Raw genomic sequence first — 19,040 nt, 5'->3', positions numbered from 1 at the left:
GGATTTCAAATTTAAATGAAACCCTAACTGGATGACATTTAATTTCCTAAGCACTGTGTATCGTGACCAATCGCCAAGTTTTTTTTTGTTTTTATTCCATAAAATACAGTTTGTGTTTTTTTTTTTCAATTTGTTTATGCATTTCAATGCTGAGGATCTTCTTTGGCCTCTGAGACACTTTTTTGTCTAAATGCACTGGTTCCAGGTCAGCTTCAGTTCATTATTCAGCACTGGCTTCCTGATAGTGACAACAGTGATTCCTGTGTAATCAGGGGCCAGCTATTACCTCATAACAGGAAGTGCCTGAACAGGGAGATTTCTGGTAGGATCAGATATTATTGTAATAAAATCGATATAATTTATTGCTAGAATAAAAATATAAACAAAATGCCCCTTGCAAAGACGACAGGAGATGCTTACCTTTCCCATTGACCATGCAACAGAACATCTGAAGAGTCTTCAGAATTCGAGTCTTTCTGGAGTATCGGATTCCTGGTTCCCCAGTAGTGCAATCTATTGGACCTTTTGTCACTACTGTGTCCCATTGGGAGCAGTCAGGGCCCAGGACTCCAGCATTCTTAGAAGTGTCAAATTCTAAAGATTCTTCAGACACCTATTTGACTTAAATGTGTATGTAAAAAAAGTGCGCAGGATGTGAAATCAGATAAAGCTGCAACCTTAGAACCAAAATGGGGATAAATATGTGTATGAAAAAGCAGGTGCGCTAAACTGATGGGTGTCGACCAAACAAGTTGAGGTTGACCAAAATACCAATAAAGTTAACAAATGGTCACACAACTCTCGTGTCTGTGATAGTTATTCTCAATAGCTGTATCAACACTGTAAACAAAATCACACTCAAGTGAAAATAAATAAAGTGCATAAAGTCCAAAGTAATAATCTCAATTAAGTTGAAAAATACCTATTTGACTTAAATACAGGAAATTTAGAAACACGGGGGGATGTTGAAGTATTTAATGACTTCATTTTGTTTAGCCACAAGTCGCATTTGAAAAATATTTTTGGAACTAGCTTAAAATGTTAAAATTTACATCAGATTGCATAATTGGGTGTTTATATACTCTAAAGATTGATATTGCACTAGATTCATCTACAGCTAAAGTGGAAACGTTTTTTTAATACATTTTACAGCTATTATGGCCTATGGGGTGAAAAAAAAAAAATCACATACATTTTATTCCCATTATTAAACTAAAGTAATTCAACTTCAAAAATTTATATATGTATCTCTTTATTTAAAAATTAAATATCTGAATGTGAGTGAATAGAGTCGGTAAATGAAAACAGACTTCAGCCTAAAAATGCTACCAGTTGAAGGCACTGTTTGATTTCCATACTTCTAGCGCTAAATTCACAATATATATATATGTGGTCTGATTTAAACGAGCCAAAGGGGTGAACACTGGGGCCCACGTTTCAAGAGAATACTGAGTTTACCCATATTTAGCCTTTACACATAAACTAGAATTTCAACAAAGGAATGAAAAAGTAGTAGTAAAAAAAAAAAAATCAAAATCTTGATTTTAAGAATATCCACTGACCTTAGTGGAAACAAGTGTCAACATTAGACACTCCCATAAATCCCATACACTGGCTATCTAGTTCCAGTGACGTGTCCAACCCAAAATTAGGTGGGTTCAGCAGTGTGGCATTAATATGTACCCAATGCCTACAGACAGCCATATTGTGACAATGCAATCACTTAAAATGAGCATAAGTGACTTCCTTAGCTAAGTAATGGTTGTATGACTTGCATACATTAAAGAAAATTTGAGCTTATTAAATAAGGCAAAGAGCAATGTACAACTTGCAGTATTACATAAGGAACCAATTACCTTTTATCATTCTGACTACTCCCAATAAAATCGAATAAAAAATACTTTTGGTTGGGTTCACTGTTCCTGCACTTTGTAAACCGAGTCTTTATAAACTATGCCCAAATGCACAGCAGTGTGCACACTAAACAGGGAGAGTTAAATTACCTAGAAAAGAAAAACAGATTTCCTCCCACATCATAGTGATGAATTCAACAATATAACATTGTCAAGTATAAATTATGCTGCAAAATGAGATAATAAAAAAAAAAAACACAGCAGAATACATTTTGTATTAAATTTTCTTCTGATGCTAGATAAGCTACATTGATTTGTATAGAATCACACATCAGTCAGTATTGGAGATGAATGTATTGTTGATGAAAATTATAATGGGCAGTTGCTTTCTCAGAACACTGCTTTAAAACATGTAGCACAAGAAAACGTGCTTAAGATGCACTCTAACATAGAGCACAGAAGATTCTCAACACCAAGCTGTACGACTCAATGCGTTTCCCCCACAGTGGAAAAGTGCAATCGGTTAAAACGCTGTGGCTTTATAGCAAAGCTGTCACTAAAGTAAATAGAACACCAAAATGTCCTGGCTTTAAAGAGTACACTGGTGGAATGAAACCAGTTGTAGTGTTAATCCGTGTGTGTCATGGCCAGTGCCAGTTGAGGTTAAGATTCATTTCACACAGTTTTTACATCCAGGCTTAAGCCAGTCTCTTGTGTTCCTCCAAGATAGCAGGGCACATAAAAGTTCTTTCTTTGTAAGAAATACATTGGCACATTTCTTTTTTGACACAGTGAAGGTTAACACCTGACATGGCACCTTAATGAAATGTCCTTCACGATAAATGTCAGACCTGAAGGTGAAGAGATGACAAAGTCCACTTGTGAGTTTAAAGTAAAAATGTTCCTGGTGGAGAGAAGTGCTGGAAGTTTCAGCTTGTGGTCCACACATGAAATTTCTCCTCTCGACAGTTATTCACAATAAAGTCTATGTATAAAAGACAAATACCAGCAAGTTTCTCCAAAGAGACCATTGGTGTTAAAGTATACATGCACCTTCACAAAGTGTAGATAGCCATTTTGGGAACTGAGCTAATGTTCATTAAACAGGTTCCCAATTAGGAATTGGAGGTGGGAAATGCTACATATTAACCACAGTGAAGCCTCAAGAACAGCACCCCACATTGAAGGTGAAGGAGGCTCCACACAGCCAAAGATTAGCAAACTACCTGCTGCTAGAGATAGTGTAAGGCAGGTGCACTTTTGCTCACCCTGCCAGTCTATTGATTAGAGGATAGTACTGTGTCAGTTCACAATATGACCATCTCCACTAGGTGCAGGTAACAATCAATCATTTGTATGTATGTCCAATAGCAGCTGTGGCTCTGTGAGCTCCTCCACTGTCCCAGAGAAAGGCATGTAGCCTGTGCTAGGAGCTTTGGATTAAACGTCTGTAATGGGGCATAACTTCATGCTCTGGTAGGTGAAGAGCAAACTCCAAGGCAACCAGGATAGGAAATTCAAATGCCATCAACTCACGTCTGTTCAAACGAAACTTCTCTTCCAGTTTCTAAGGAAAAAATCAGACAGACATTGTATGTTAAAGACATGCCATAATAATGTATTAGGATTTAAAAGAGATTTAAAAAAAAAAAAAAAAAAAAAAAGGTAGGAGGGCATTTAGGCGAGGATATACATCAGAATCCTGTAGCAGCTATAATATTTCACAAAGATTCATCAAGCTGCAAAAACAATCTGTAGATTATGGTTCCTCAGCATGATGCCCCATGCTTAGAGAATGTTAATCTATGTTCATGGTCCCCAGACTCCATTACTCCATTAAGGATTGAGAAGGTAAAGTTATTAAGGCATGTATTTTGGTCAGAGTATTTGTCACAATAACGGACACATTCTGATGCTACTAAATTTGATCACCCACGCATCAATAACCTCTGGTCATGAAAGGGTTAAGGTACAGTTACATGTACATAAAGCAAGCTAAGGTTGTCTCCCATCTATATTATTGTAGGGCGTTTTCATATGCCTTCAGTGCTGGTTAGCACACCTTAAACTGAATTGATTTAGCCAAGCAGGGGTGATTGGTAATTGGGCACATGCAACATTGTCCCAAAACGATGGAGAGAGTTCTTAGCTCTGTGTAAACTTAGATTTGACCTGACACAGGGCTTTGTTTGTTGCTTCCAATGGATGAGTTAAGGGAAGTTAAAGTATAGGCAGCTAAGGAAAGGGTGGTTAGTTGAACCTGTAGCTTTATTCTGCATGGGCAAATCTCAGGTTAATTTTAAGTGATATTACAGATACGAATCAGTGATTTATCTTTTCACAGCTGCAAGGCTCTAAAGGGAATTAGAAAAAAGTACAGGCAATAAAGAAACTCATGAAAAAACTTTAATAAAATCTATTTTCATGCCAGGTATATTTTTTTCTTTTGTATTTTTGTGCAAAAAGACAAATGGGCCTAATTATGAACACAGTATTCACAAACTCACTCAAGTACTTTGTGTGTGTGTTTTTATTTTTTTCTTCACACACACATTATATATATATATATATATATATATATATATATATATATATACACACACACACACACACACACACACACCTCACATTTTTGTAAATATTTTATTATATCTTTTCATGTGACAACACTGAAGAAATTACACTTTGCTACAATGTAAAGTAGTGAGTGTACAGCTTGTATAACAGTGTACATTTGCTGTCCTCTCAAAATAACTCAACACACAGCCATTAATGTCTAAACCGCTGGCAATAAGGCTCCGTTCACATCTAGGCGTTTTTGGGGCGTTTTTCTGCTCTAGGATCAGCTCTCAAAACGCCCAACAAGACAAATCCTATTCATTTCAATGGCCCCTGTTCACATCTGAGCGTTTTGACGCTGTATACAAAACGCCCAACGCTCAAAAAAGTACATGAGCTTCTTTTTGGGCAGATTACAGGCGTTTTCCATTGATCTCTATTCAATCTAAAAACGCCTGCACAAAAATCGCGGTAAAATCGCGGTAAAAAACGCCGCAAAAATCGCGGTAAAATCGCGGTAAAAAACGCGCGAAAAACGCTACGCTCAGGTGTGAATGTAGCTTAAAAGTGAGTAAACCCAAATTGGGTTCAAAGTGTCAATATTTTGTGTTGCCACCATTATTTTCCAGCACTGCCTTTACCCTCTTGGGCATGGAGTTCACCAGAGCTTCACAGGTCCTCTTCCACTCCTCTATGACGACATCACAGAGCTGGTGGATGTTAGAGACCTTGAGCTCCTCCACCTTCCATTTTAAGATACCCAACAGATGCTCAATAGGATTTAGGTCTGGACACCTGCATGGCCAGCCCATCACCTTTGCTCTCAGCTTCTTTATCAAGGCAGTGGTCGTCTTGGAGGTGTGTTTGGGGTTGTTATGTTGGAACGCTGCCCTGCGGCCCAGTCTCCGAAGGGAGGGGATCATTCTCTGCTTCAGTATGTTAAAGTACATGTTGGCATTCATTGTTCCTTCAATGAGCTGTAGCTCCCCAAGTGCTGGCAGCACTCATGCAGCCCCAGACCATGACACTCCCACCACCATGCTTGACTGTAGGCAAGACACACTTGTTTTCGTACTCCTCACATGGTTGCCACCACACACGCTTGACACCATCTGAACCAAATAAGTTTATCTTGGTCTCATCAGACCACAGGACACGGTTCCAGTAATTCATATCCTTAGTCTGCTTGTCTTCAACAAACTGTTTGCTTGTCTTCAACAAACTGTTTGCAGGCTTTCTTGTGCATCATCTTTAGAAGAGGCTTCCATCCGGGATGACAGCCATGCAGACCAATTTGATGCAGTGTGCAGCGTATGGCCTGAGCACTGACAGGCTGACCCCCCATCCCTTCAACCTCTGCAGCAATGCTGGCAGCACTCATACCTCTATTTCCCAAAGACAACCTCTGGATAGGATGCTGAGCATGTGCACTCAACTTCTTTAGTCGACCATGGTGAGGTCTGTTCTGAGTGGAACCTGCCCTGTTAAACCATTGTATGGTTTTGGCCACCGTGCTGCAGCTCAGTTTCAGGGTCTTGGCAATCTTCTTATATCCTAGGCCATCTTTATGTAGAGCAACAATTCCTTTTTTAGATCCTCACATAGTTCTTTGCCATGAGGTGCCATGTTGAACTTCCAGTGACCAATATGAGATTGAGAGCAATAACACCAAATGTAACACACCTGCTCCCCATTCACACCTGAGACCTTGTAACACTAACAAGTCACATGACACCACACCAGGGAGGGAAAAAGGCTAGTTGGGACCAATTTGGACATGTTTACTTAGGGGTGGAGTGGTTTAGACATTTATGGCTGTGTGTGGAGTTATTTTGAGGAGACACCAAATATACACTGTTAGACAAGCTGTACACTCACTACTTTACATTGTAGCAAAGTGTTATTTCTTCAGTGTTGTCACATAAAAAGATATAAAATATTTACAAAAATGTGGGGGGGGGGGGGGTGTACTCGCTTTTTGTGAGATACTGTATAAATTGATTAAAAAGTATTCCTTTCATTTCTTTGAATAGAGTATAGCACCAAGTCAGTTAAACTCCTGGGATATTGATCTGGTCAGTTAAGTAGCAGAGGGGATTGTTAATCAGTTTCAGCTTCTTTGGTGTTAATGAAATTAACAAGTGCACTAGATGGGCAACAATGAGACGACCCCCCCAAAACAGTAATGGTTTTACAGGTGGAGGACACTGACATTTGTTTTTCCTACTCATCTTTTCTGACTGGTTTTCACTAGTTTTGCATTTGGCTAGGGTCAGTGTCACTACTGGTAGCATGAGGTGATACCTGGACCCTATAGAGGTTGCCCAGGTAGTCCAACTCCCCCAGGATGGCACATCAATACGTGCCATTGCCAGAAGGTTTGCTGTACCTCCCAGCAGTCTCAAGCGCATGGAGGAGATTCCAGGAGACAGGCAGTTATTCTAGGAGAGCTGAACAGGGCCGTAGAAGGTCCTTAATCCATCAGCAGGACCGGTATCTGCTCCTTTGTGCAAGGAACAGAATGAGCACTGCCAGAGCCCTACAAAATGATCTCCAGCAGGCCACTGGTGTGAATGTTTCTGACCAAACAATCAGAAACAGACTTCATAAGGGTGGCCTGAGGGCCCGACATCCTCTGGTGGGCCCTGTACTCACTGCCCAGCACCGTGGAGCTCGATTGGCATTGAACACCAGAATTGACAGGTCCGCCACTGGGGCCCTGTGCTTTTCACAGATGAGAGCAGGTTCACCCTAAGCACATGTGACAGATGTGAAAGGGTCTGGAGAAGCCGTGGAGAATGTAATGCTGCCTGTAACATCATTCAGCATGACTGGTTTGGTGGTGGGTCAGTGATGGTCTGGGGAGGCATATCCATGGAGTGACGCACAGACCTCTACAGGCTAGACAATGGCCCCCTGACTGCCATTCGGTATCGGGATGAAATCCTTGGACCCATTGTCAGACCCTACAGTGGTGTAGTGGGTCCTGGGTTCCTCCTGGTGCACGACAATGCCCCGCCTCATGTGTCGAGAGTATGCAGCCAGTTCCTGGAGGATAAAGGAATTGATACTATTGAATGGCCCCCACACTCGCCTGACCTAAATCCAATAGAACACCTCTGGGACGTTATGTTTCAGTCCATCCAACGGCGCCAGGTTGCACCTCAGTCTGTTCAGGAGCTCAGTGTTGCCCTGGTCCAGATCAGGGAGGAAATACCCGAGGACACCATTCGTCGTCTTATTAGGAGCATGCCCTGATGTTTTTCAGGCATGCATACAAGCACGTGGGGACCATACAAACTAGTGTGTACCATTTTGAGTTGCTGCAATGAAATGTCAGCAAAATGGATTAGCCTGCTGCATCATTTTTTTCACTTTGATTTTCGGTGTTTTTAAATTCAGCCCTCTGTAGGTTGATAATTTTAATTTCCATCAAATGATGTGGTATCCTTTCATTCACTTTACCCAGTCCATATCAGTATAGATATCGAGCATTTGTTTCCCCATTGAGATCCGATGTGTTTCCAAAGTGTTCCTTTAATTATTTTGAGCAGTGTACATATATATATATATATATATATATATATATACACTGTATATATATATATATATATATATATATATATATATATATATATACACACTGTATATATATATATATATATATATATATATATATATATATATATATATATATATATATATATATACCTACATACATACACAAAAAAACATATATAAACATTATGATCACCCACCAAGACCCATTGCGCCATGGAGTCCCAATAAACCTCTGAAGATATGTTGTGGTATCTGGCCCCAAGCCACCAGTAGCAGGCGAGGTGGGACCTCCATGGACTGGACTTTTTTTTTTCAACACATCCCACAGCTGTTCAATTGAATAAGGAGGCCAAGTCAACACATTAAACTTGTTGCAGTGTTCATCAAACCATTTTTTAAATTAAAATCAGACCAGGCCAACCTTTTTTAATTGCTCTGTGGTCCAGGTCAGTATGAACACCTTGTCCACTCTGCGGCTAGGCAGCCATATACTCAACAAACTGCAATGCCCATGTCTTCTGCTTTCAAAATAACTTCAGAGCAACATGTTTTCTTGCTGTCTAATATCTCCCCCTGACTTTCAGATGCCATAGTAGTGAGATGATCAGTGTTATCCACTTAACCTGTCAGTAGTAGTAAAGTTATGGCTGATTAGTGTATGTTTTCAGTGTCACTATTTGGCTCTGATACTTGGGACAGGAGTCTAAAATAGAAATGCTGTAAAATAATTATTTCCTATACAATTATAATGATAATATCAATCATAATGAAAATAATATTATAAATCCCCATGTGACAAAGAAAAACTCTAAAGAGCCACACTAAGAGGCAGATTTCTAGACATTCACTGCACACTTGTTGCGGTGACACTGCTCTAATTTAAAGCATGTTTGTACAATTTGCCAAGATTTGTACTTCAATAATAGAAGGTACTCTCAGAAACATTCCCGTAGTTATAACCTGGTGATTGTATAATTTGTTTGACACACTCCGTAAAATCAGTAAGCTGAAATAAGTAATCTGTATTCTGAATCTTTGAACTGTGGCTATATGGTCGTTCTGCAGTTCATAGTATTGGCATCCTATACCATTATCTCAATGTGGGTGTTGCTAGTTACTCATTGGTGTGGGAGGCTCTTCAGCAGATCAACCATGGTTCATTGTTGGGTTAGAAAGTATCTACTGTCTTTGCATACTGTGGGTGAAATTCGTGACAAGGTGTTTCTTGGTAGAGGTCAGATAGCTTTACCCATATTATATTAAAACAGCAATGCTTCTTCAGAGTTTGAACTTTTCCTTTTGATGACCGAAGCAGGTAGTGTAGAGGTATTGGTTTCCAGCCTCCCTGTGATCCAAAACTTTTGGAAACTTTTCTAAGCAAATCTTAAGCTTCTGGTAAGCATGAATGGTACATGACCTGTAATTGGTGTCCCCACTGGAAGATCTTCCCTCATTCCTATCAGGGAAACAAACAGCTATGAAATCTGATAGAGGTCATTCTACCCTACTCTTCCCAATGCAAATGTTTTCTGGGAACTTTTCCCACTTCTTGCAAGTTACACTCCCGGTTCATTTATATTTGTATGTTCCTCTGAATGAAGGAAGTTCTACAGAATATAGCTTGGGAAGAAATTAGAACTGTCTTGTATTTCTGTGTAGAATGTATTTGTATGTTTTTGCTCCAAGCAGTTTTATTTAAATCATTGTAATATGGTGGCTCTGCAGCAATAAGGGTCATGTACTTACATCAATGAGGTGTTTGACTTCATGTTTTCGGAGATCGCTCCCAATTTTGGCTGCCAACAGGACGCAGGCTCCAGCACAAAGCTTTCGGTTTTGTTTGTTCAACTTCCCCTTCAATGCAAGCTTCTCAAAATAAACAAATGCCATGGCCACAGTAGGCTCTTCATAGCCACATTCCTCCTGTGCCAGCTTGCGAATATCCCGTTTCAGGCTACAAACATGACAGAAAAGCATACGCTTAAGGACTGTTACTGAAACATCAATGTGGATGAATCTGCATTGGTTTAAACTACTGATTTTTTTAAGAGAGTTACTATAGGAATTTCACCTTAGGGCTAAAAAAAAAAAAAAAAAAAAAAAAAGCATGAGATTAAACAACAAGTTTCATATTGACTTTTCTGAATAACCATTCTGAAAGAAGATCACAAACATGCATATATGCATGCCATGAAAATGATGCCACGGGGCAATGCAATACCTGAATTGCAAAATTTCAATGTTAAACAGGAATGTAATAATCCAACTGTCCCAACAGCTACATGACCACATTTGTCAATGTATATGATCATACGATGGCCCCTTTTACTGAAGTCTGATTCATATATATATATACATACATATACACACACAGTATCCCACAATAGTGATTACCCCCTCACATTTTTGAAAATATTTTATAATATCTTTTCATATGACAACACTGAAGAAATGAGGAGTACAAAGACAAGTGTGTCTTGCCTACAGTAAAGCATTGTGGTGGGAGTGTCTTGGTCTGGGGCTGGGGCTGCATGAGTGCTGCCGGCACTGGGGAGCTACAGTTCATTGAGGGAACCATGAATGCCAACATCTACTGTGACATACTGAAGCAGAGCATGATCCCCTCCCTTCGGAGATTGGGGCGCAGGGAAGTATTCCAACATAACAACCCCAAACACACCTCAAAGACTTGCTAAAGACGCTGAGGGTAAAGGTGATGGACTGGTCAAGCATGTCTCCAGCCCTAAATCCTATTGAGCATCTGTGGGGCATCCTCAAATGGAAGGAGGAGGAGCGCAAGGTCTCTAACATCCACCAGCTCCGTGATGTCAACATGGAGAAGTGGAAGAGGACTCCAGTGGCAACCTGTGAAGCTCTTGTGAACTCCATGCCCAAGAGGGTTAAGGCAGTGCTGGAAAATAATGGTGGCCACACAAAATATTGACACTTTGGGTCCAATTTGGACATTTTCACTTAGGGGTGTACTCACTTCTGTTGCCAGCGGTTTAGACATTAATGGCTGTGTGTTGAGTTATTTTGAGGGGACAGCAAATTTACACCGTTCTACAAGCTGAACACTCACTACTTTACATTGTAGCAAAGTGTAATTTCTTCAGTGTTGTCACATGAAAAGATATAAAAAAATATTTACAAAAATGTGAGGGATGTACTTACTTTTGTGAGATACTGTGTGTGCGTATCTATATATGCACACATACATGTATTTACATAATTTTAATTGTTATACAATTTACAAATACCCCAGGTAATATTTCTAGGACTTCAGTAGTAAGGTCTCAAAAAGTTAGACACTGACCATTTTTTTTTTTTTTTTTTTAGCACTGGCTACATAGATGCACATGTAAATACTTATTTTTTTTTTTTTTAAACCGTTATGTTTTTAGTCCTGGTTTCTGTGTTGGGTGATCAAATAAAATGCTTTTTACCTAAACAATACTGGGTTCAATGACATCATTCAGGAAACAAACTGCTGCATAGACCCTTTGTATTAATGTCACCTGTATCTTTATAGCATGTAATTATGTATATGATGAAAGACAATGTCACCTACTTGTATGCCTAGGGGAACAATGTATTGTGGTCACGGAGAGATTTGCCAGTTCCACTGACTGCAATTGGCAGTGTAGCAGGTGCTTGTATTAATACAAAGATCCAGAGATACAGTACTGGAATATATTACTAAGACAAAGCTTGCAGTGTGTGGCCAGTACATGACTGGCACATTCCATGCTTCATTTTTAAAATGTATTCATTAAAAAGAAATACTGCGGAGAAAAACAATTTGCAAAGCTTTACAAAAGAATCTTAACATTCAGTCAGGTGAGTAATTTTTTAAAAAATTCTCACATTTAAAAATTAGGAACCCTTATGTTGGAGTTTTTGCTAATGTGTCATTGGTGGAGTCTTGCGTAGATGAAAATGTCACATACCTTCTTATTTTGCTAAGAGTAAGCTTGATATGAGGAAATTTCTCTTTGAAAGTCTCATTCATATCTCTTTTGAGGTCAGATGGTTTCACGTACTCTATTACAGTGGTCTGAAATGTAAAGAAGATGCTTAGGTTAATTTATCCCTAGAAGCACCCATACATTTAGAGCCTGTATTGATGGGCTTTTGAATGCTTCAAGTGGGTTTTGCATTCCCAAAGAAGTCTACAGAATTGCACAACTCAGCTGAAGCAGATCAAATGCAAATCAGAAGGATGCTACCTGCATGTCAAATGCACCTGCCAATGACTTTCTAAATGATCTCAGAAGTATCTTAAACAGTTGTCGAACTAATGCCTCGTACACACGCATCGATTATTGGCCGGGAATTTTCGGCCAATGTCCGATCGGCCAATTTTCGGCTTGTTAGTATGATGCTTTCGACAACCGACTCCGACTTTTAGGCCGAAAAAAATCTGGTGTGCAGGCTACAAAATTTTTGTTGGCCGTCAAAACAACGGCCGATTTTCCGTCAGTCAGTACAGATTTCGGAAGACAAAAATCTGATGAGCAAGACTGGGCATGCTCAGAGAAGAAAAAACACACGGAAAGTAAACCAGCACATGACATCACTGCTGAAGTAGATTTTTGTTGGCCGAGAAAATTCGTGTGCAGTCTAGGCACATTCTAACCAACAAAACACCACTCTGGACAAAAGTCGGACGATCGGTCGGCCGATAATCGTTGCGTGTGTACGAGGCATAAGGCTAGCGACACAAGCCCAAAGCCCATCAACAAAGGCCCTAAAGAGGATCACAGCTTGATGCACCCAGTTTTGGCTGAAATGGGCTGACAACCTCATGTTTATGGGCATCAGCAGACCTCAACAGCACATTTGTTATTGATCCATTTCAGTTGGCTTTCATGGAGTGATCACTAGTTTTTAAAGTGAATCTGTCATAAAAGAAATGTGGGGGCTGCCTCTGCACTGAAAAATGCTGCTTGCCTGGCTTCACAAACTATGAAAAAGCATGCGGCACATGATTTAGAATTCCGCATCTATAAACTTGTTAGCGACTCAAAAAGTTTTGAAGCCAAGGCATTAGTAGGACAGCCAAGAAACTAGTATTTTTTTGGGAGGTCTGCAATGGCAGCTCCCAAATTTCACACAGTTTCCTTTTAATACAATTTTCATATATACTACAATGAATGCCCAGCTTCAGGTGTTTGCGAGCTGCAAGGAAGTATTTAAACATGTAACTTCAGGCCAGTACAGCTACTTTTGTATTTTTTCTGGTGCAGCTGTGCACTGCAGCCAATCAGCTTTTAACTTCAGCTTGTTCAATTAAGCTTTGACAAAAAAACCTGGAAGATGATTGATTTCTATGCAGAGCTGCACCAGGATTTTGCACTCTCCGGTTTTAGTAAATAACCCCCCATGAAGTCTGCCATTGTTGACATCTCTTTAGAAGGCTTTATGAGACAGGAAACCAGAATTTGCCCACAGAGCTCAGCAATGGGTTTTCTCTTTCAGTGCAGGCTTTCTATAAAGGGACAGTCACAATTGGGCTCTTGCAATAATGCAAATACAGTATTCAGTTTATCAAATGTACTACAATGCCTTATGGCGATAATAGGAACCTCCATTTCCAAAATATTATAACAGCAAACACAGCAGATAAGGTATAAGACTTACCATATAAGAAGGGAAAATTAAAACCCGCTTGTGCTTGCCACATGGCCACTGAGGATCATCCAGGAGATTTGGATCGTACTCTGTAAAGTCTGCTATGTCGCTTCCTAATTAAATTATAGGAAACAAAAACAATATCTTATTAGTTATGTGAATATTTAAAGTACACTTGTCATGGATAAAATACTAGGGCGGCCATTATTGGATCCTTCAATAAATAATACTTTCCGGTTTGGTTTCTATTCTTCTGAATCACAAACTAGGAACAAGCACACATATCTTCTTCAGAAACGGAGGTCAATTATTGCACCCTACACATTTCTCTAATGACAAATTTGCTTTAAAAACACAACTGTAGCTAAATAATAAATGAACGCTGCGAAGAAAAATAGGTAGGAGCAGTAGGTACCATAAGAGAGACGCCATCACCTTGTCTATTCAGAACAAAGTGACAAGGTCTTTGAAAACAGCATTTATAAAACCCTATATATTCTGCAGATGGAACTGAAATAGTCTATGGTGACAACCTGGGGAAGCACTGAAGTCATTCTCCTGGGCATGCGATAGTTTGCAGGCCTAGCAATTGACTGAAAGGCTTGCAAACTGTCACAGTGTAGAAAGTCACACATTTCTTTATACCTGAAAGTGCCAGGTATTTTTTGCTGGCTGCAAAGGAGCAAGTAGCTGTAAGGAAGTGAAGGTAAGGTTAGTATATAGGGGCCAGAGTGCTCATTCAAATAATCAGTCACCTTGCCCTGTAAGATTTACTAAGACTGGAGGGTGCAAAATCTGGTGTAGCTCTGCATAGAACCAATCACCTTCCATGTTTTTGTTTTTTTTTTTGTCAAAGCTTAATTGAACAATCTAAAGTCAGAAGCTGATTGGCTACCATGCACAGCTTCACCAGTTTCTGCACTCTCCTGTTTTAGTAAATCAGCCCAGTGTTTCTTAAAATTTTCCATTGATGAAGGTTTTACTCTCCTATAGCTGCAGTCACACTACTTCTGTAATAAACTATGTCCCATGTCATGCAGACTGCCACTTTGTGTAGAAATTTTTGCAGAATGCCTGGTCCTCTTCCTGGTGTGAACTTTCGACAAATCAGGGTAAGCTTCAGGTCTTTGGGCTAAACTGCAGTCAAGATGGTCTGATGGGGAATCCACCCCTTCATTCCCTCTTATTCATTAGGCAAAGCCCATGTATTGTTTAGACTGAATGTAACAGAATCTCTAAACTGGGGAGAGAATCCTGTCATTCATCCAACTCTCTCTCATTCAGAGATTGTGTTAAACTCAGTGTAAGCAATGCACAGGCTTTTCTCAATGGAGAAGAGTCACAAACTAGGAACGAGCACACATATGAAAGTCTTCTTCAGAAAGGAAGGTCAATAATGGCACTCTACATATTTCTCTCAAGACAAACTTGCTTTAAAAAAAAAAAACTCAAGACAAATTTAGGTAGGAGCAGTGGGCACCGTAAAAGAGACGTTAGCACCTTGTCTATTCAGGACAAAGTGACAACGTCTCTAAAACAGCATTCATAAATCTCTATATATTCAAATTACCTGTGCTCCCTTACATCTCCCTGGTCCTCTGCAGATGGAACTAAAATAGTCTATGGTGGCCACCTGGGTAAGCACCAACGTCATTCCCCTGGGCATGTGACAGTTTTCAGGCCCAGCAATTTGGCTACAAGACTTGGATAATGTCACAGGGTAGAAGGTCACTCGTTTCTCTACACCTTAAAGTGCCAGTTATTCTTGCTGGCAGCGAAGGAGCAAAAAGCTGTAAGGAAGTGAAGGTAAGGTGAGTATATAGGGGCCAGAGTGCTTTTCCAAATACACAGTCACCTTGCCCTGCATGGCAAGATAACTTTAGGGTTGATTTACTAAATCTGGAGGGTTCAAAATCTCATGCAGCAGTTCATTTTATAGTAAATGTTTATCAGCAACTGCTTTACATAAGTTATCAAGCAGCAACCTATAGAGCTTTACATTAAAAAATGGTGCAAGGAGCAGATAGAAGCAGACATCAACTTGCACAAGCCAGATAATACTGAACAGATGACAGTTGATCTCTTATTGGTTTTCCTTGGCTACTGCCCTTTCCACCAGAGTATCAAATACAGCCCAAAGTGCATCACTAAGGAAAGTGCATGACTATAACTTCCAAATGCATGGAGCCTGAAACTAAAACACCACAGCCATGTGAGCAACATCTGTAAAATGATCACATCACCTGTATCGACGCTCCCCTGTACACTGTTCGCTCTTCCCAGGGTCAGGTTGCGGTGACTTGCATTACGAAATTGAGAGAAGGAGCAAGTGGAGTCTATTGTATTTCTGCGTCCTCCAAAGGCATTGGTGGGGTACAAAAACTGTGTATATGATACAGTCTAGAGAAGAGAAAAGATTGCCAGTAGCTGATCAGTGGACATTAAACTTTAAGCACAGTTGCTGTCATTTCTTCCAGCAGCCCCAATACAATCATTGTCTTCCAGAACAGTCATGCATTGCTACTATAAAAGACATACAACTGGCTCCTAACAGGTAGAAAAAAAGCATTCTGTGAATTATGGAGAATCTACAACAAATTGTTGCTTATCAAGCATTATATGTTAATAACTGGTTAGTGTGGATTCCAAAGTAACTGGAACAAACGGACAAGATGAAAAATGGCATCAGATCGGATAATGACCTAGGAACCATTTCATTATATTACATATTACTTTACAGTGGCATAGTACCGTTAAAAAAAAAAAAAAAAAAAGTATGCTTGGGACTTTGTATACATCTGCAAAAGTAATTACACCTTATTTTAAAAACATAAAATTTTTATTGTATACAAAAGAGTAAAAAATCATGGTAAGTCCATGAATGGCATCAACAGATCATCTCTAGGACATCCCACATAGAACAATATGGCATGGGTTCAATATGGCATAATGATGATAAAGAAATGCCCAAATTCACTATGTAATAAAATACAAATCATATTACCTCAAATAAGCTCATTAGATAATATGCACAATAAGGTGGGGAGAGTGCCGTGTTCCAAATGATGGGTCCCGGGCAGCCTGTGGGAGAGAGAGGGGGCCCCCCACGGAAATATAGTATAAAGGTTCACCCAACCAGGTAAGACTACCAATCCCAAAGAAAGAAAAAGGTAAAAAAAAAAGAAAGAAAAAAAGGAGATAATGAAAATACGATCCTTTTCTTTCTTTGGGATTGGTAGTCTTACCTGGTTGGGTGAACCTTTATACACTATCTCTGTGGGGCCCCCTCTCTCCCCCACGGGCCCCCTGGGACTCATCATCTGGAACACAGCACTCTACCCACCTAATTTTGGGTATTATCTGATTAGCTTATTTGAGGTAATATGATTAGAATTTTATTGTGAATTTGGGCATTTCTTTATCATCCCTAGATCATATTGAACCTATGACCTTACTTATTGTTCTAGATTAATATGGTTATTAATTATACTAATTTGAATTTTTTGTTTATATGTTTTGTCATATGTGGATATAAGAGAGGTCAAAGAGGTCCTGAAGAAGTGGCATTTCTGGGAAACATGTTGATCTTACCCCAGCATACTTGCGGCAGAATTAATATTTCAACTACCTATCCTTTTAGAGCTCAGTAAATTTAGAACTTTTGTTGTATAATACAACAAATACTATACAATACTAAGAATAATAATATGCAGTTTTTAAACCATTGTGTGCTTATTGCTCTTCAAAGACCACATTGGTATCAATCAGAACTGTATACATACAAGAATTTAGTATTTAATATAAGCAGTAGGGATTATGTTTATACCAGTGTAATGGTGGTTATACACATGGTTAGAAACACATTACACAGTGACAGGTGAGGTCTAACCACTATCTAATCGTCTTACAAACAGTGCTTACATTCTCACCTTCCCATCAGCACCAAGTTCAACTCCTTCGAGGCCAAGTATCATTTCACGCGTATTCATACCACCGGAGGAATGGCGCTGCCTTGTTCCTTCCAGTTTTGTGTCTCTGTGAATGACATAATACACAAACATTCAACACTAAGGCTCCGTTCACATCTAGGCGTTTTGGGGTGTTTTTGGGGCGTTTTTCTGCTCTAGGATCAGCTCTCAAAACGCCCAACAAGACAAATCCTATTCATTTCAATGGCCCCTGTTCACATCTGAGCGTTTTGACGCTGTATACAAAACGCCCAACGCTCAAAAAAGTACATGAGCTTCTTTTTGGGCAGATTACAGGCGTTTTCCATTGATCTCTATTCAATCTAAAAACGCCTGCACAAAAATCGCGGTAAAAATCGTGGTAAAATCGCGGTAAAAAAACGCCGCAAAAATCGCGGTAAAAAACGTGCGAAAAACGCTACGCTCAGGTGTGAATGTAGCCTTATTCACACCATCATTTTCACTAAGGGGTTTATTTACTAAAGCTAGAGAGGGCAAAACTAGTCTGCATAGAAACCAATCAGCTTATAACCCCAGCTTGTTTAATTAAGCTTTACCAACAAAACCTTGGAAGCTGATTGGTTTCTCTGCAGAATTGTGACTATTTTTGCCCTCTCTAGCTTTAGTAAATAAACCCCTATCTAAATCAGACTTTTTATTTTATGTTACAAAGATTAAATTTTCAAGATAGAATGATCCTGGGCCTGTGTCATTTTGTTGCAGAACTGCTGACCTTTATGCTATAGATGTGAAAAAATAAAATCAAGATAAAGAAAAGAAACTAGTTTTTGGTTTCAGTTTCACATGAAATGGACAAAAAGAAAAAAAGATGCATTGTTTCCAGACCTAGGGTGTGCTAATAGAGCTTGGGCGGGACATACAGAAATAGCATCCTTGGTGGTCAGATAAATTGAACCTCTTGCATGATAGTCATACCCGTAACCTCCCCTGAAAAACTGAAATCAAAAGAATCACTATTTACTTGAGGCAGTGGCATTTAGGCCTCATGCACACTGGACATTTTTACAGCTGCTGTTTTTGGCGTCAGGCTCTTTTTCGGCAGCAAGTAAACTCCCCAGCATGTTAAGCCTAGTACACACGCAACGAATTTCCGCCGACCGGTCGTCCATCTTTTGTCCAGAGTGGTGTTTTGTTGGTTTGAATGTGCCTAGACTGCACACGAATTTTCCCGCACGATAAAATTCTACTTCAGAAGTGATGTCATGTTTTGGATTGCTTTCTTTGTGTTCTTTCTCCTATGAGCATGCCCAGTCTTGCTCATAAGATTTTTCCCTGTCGAAATCTGTACTGACTGCACGAAAATCGGACGTGTTTTGACAGAGGACAAACATTTTATAGCCTGCACACCAGATTTTTTTCGGCCGAAAAGTCGGATTCGGTTGTCGGAAGCATCATACTAACAAGCCGAAAATCGGTTGTCTGACGAAAATTCCCAGCCGAATTT

At 39.7% G+C, this 19,040-nt stretch overlaps 1 protein-coding gene across 2 annotated transcripts in view; it reads right to left on the bottom strand.

Moving 5' to 3' along the window:
• Positions 1-2,828: 2,828 nt before the first annotated feature.
• The window catches only part of CABLES1 (Cdk5 and Abl enzyme substrate 1), a 166,918-nt gene continuing 150,706 nt past the window's right edge, over positions 2,829-19,040 (bottom strand). The window contains exons 5-10 of one of the 2 annotated variants that reach the window (XM_082258675.1): positions 17,537-17,642; positions 15,851-16,007; positions 13,617-13,720; positions 11,924-12,030; positions 9,720-9,927; positions 2,829-3,420 (exon numbers count right to left, since the gene is read on the bottom strand). In XM_082258675.1, the coding sequence (XP_082114801.1) occupies positions 3,280-3,420; positions 9,720-9,927; positions 11,924-12,030; positions 13,617-13,720; positions 15,851-16,007; positions 17,537-17,642 (823 nt within the window). In that variant the 3' untranslated portion in view covers positions 2,829-3,279. The remainder of the gene's footprint in view (positions 3,421-9,719; positions 9,928-11,923; positions 12,031-13,616; positions 13,721-15,850; positions 16,008-17,536; positions 17,643-19,040) is intronic. The other variant, XM_082258674.1, reaches the window with a different exon arrangement.

The sequence above is a fragment of the Pelophylax lessonae genome, assembly GCF_965119305.1.
Source record: "Pelophylax lessonae genome assembly, chromosome: 5".
Lineage (NCBI taxonomy): Eukaryota > Metazoa > Chordata > Amphibia > Anura > Ranidae > Pelophylax > Pelophylax lessonae.
The sequence above is the reverse complement of the archived record's forward strand: the minus strand, read 5'-3'. Positions and strand labels throughout refer to the sequence as shown.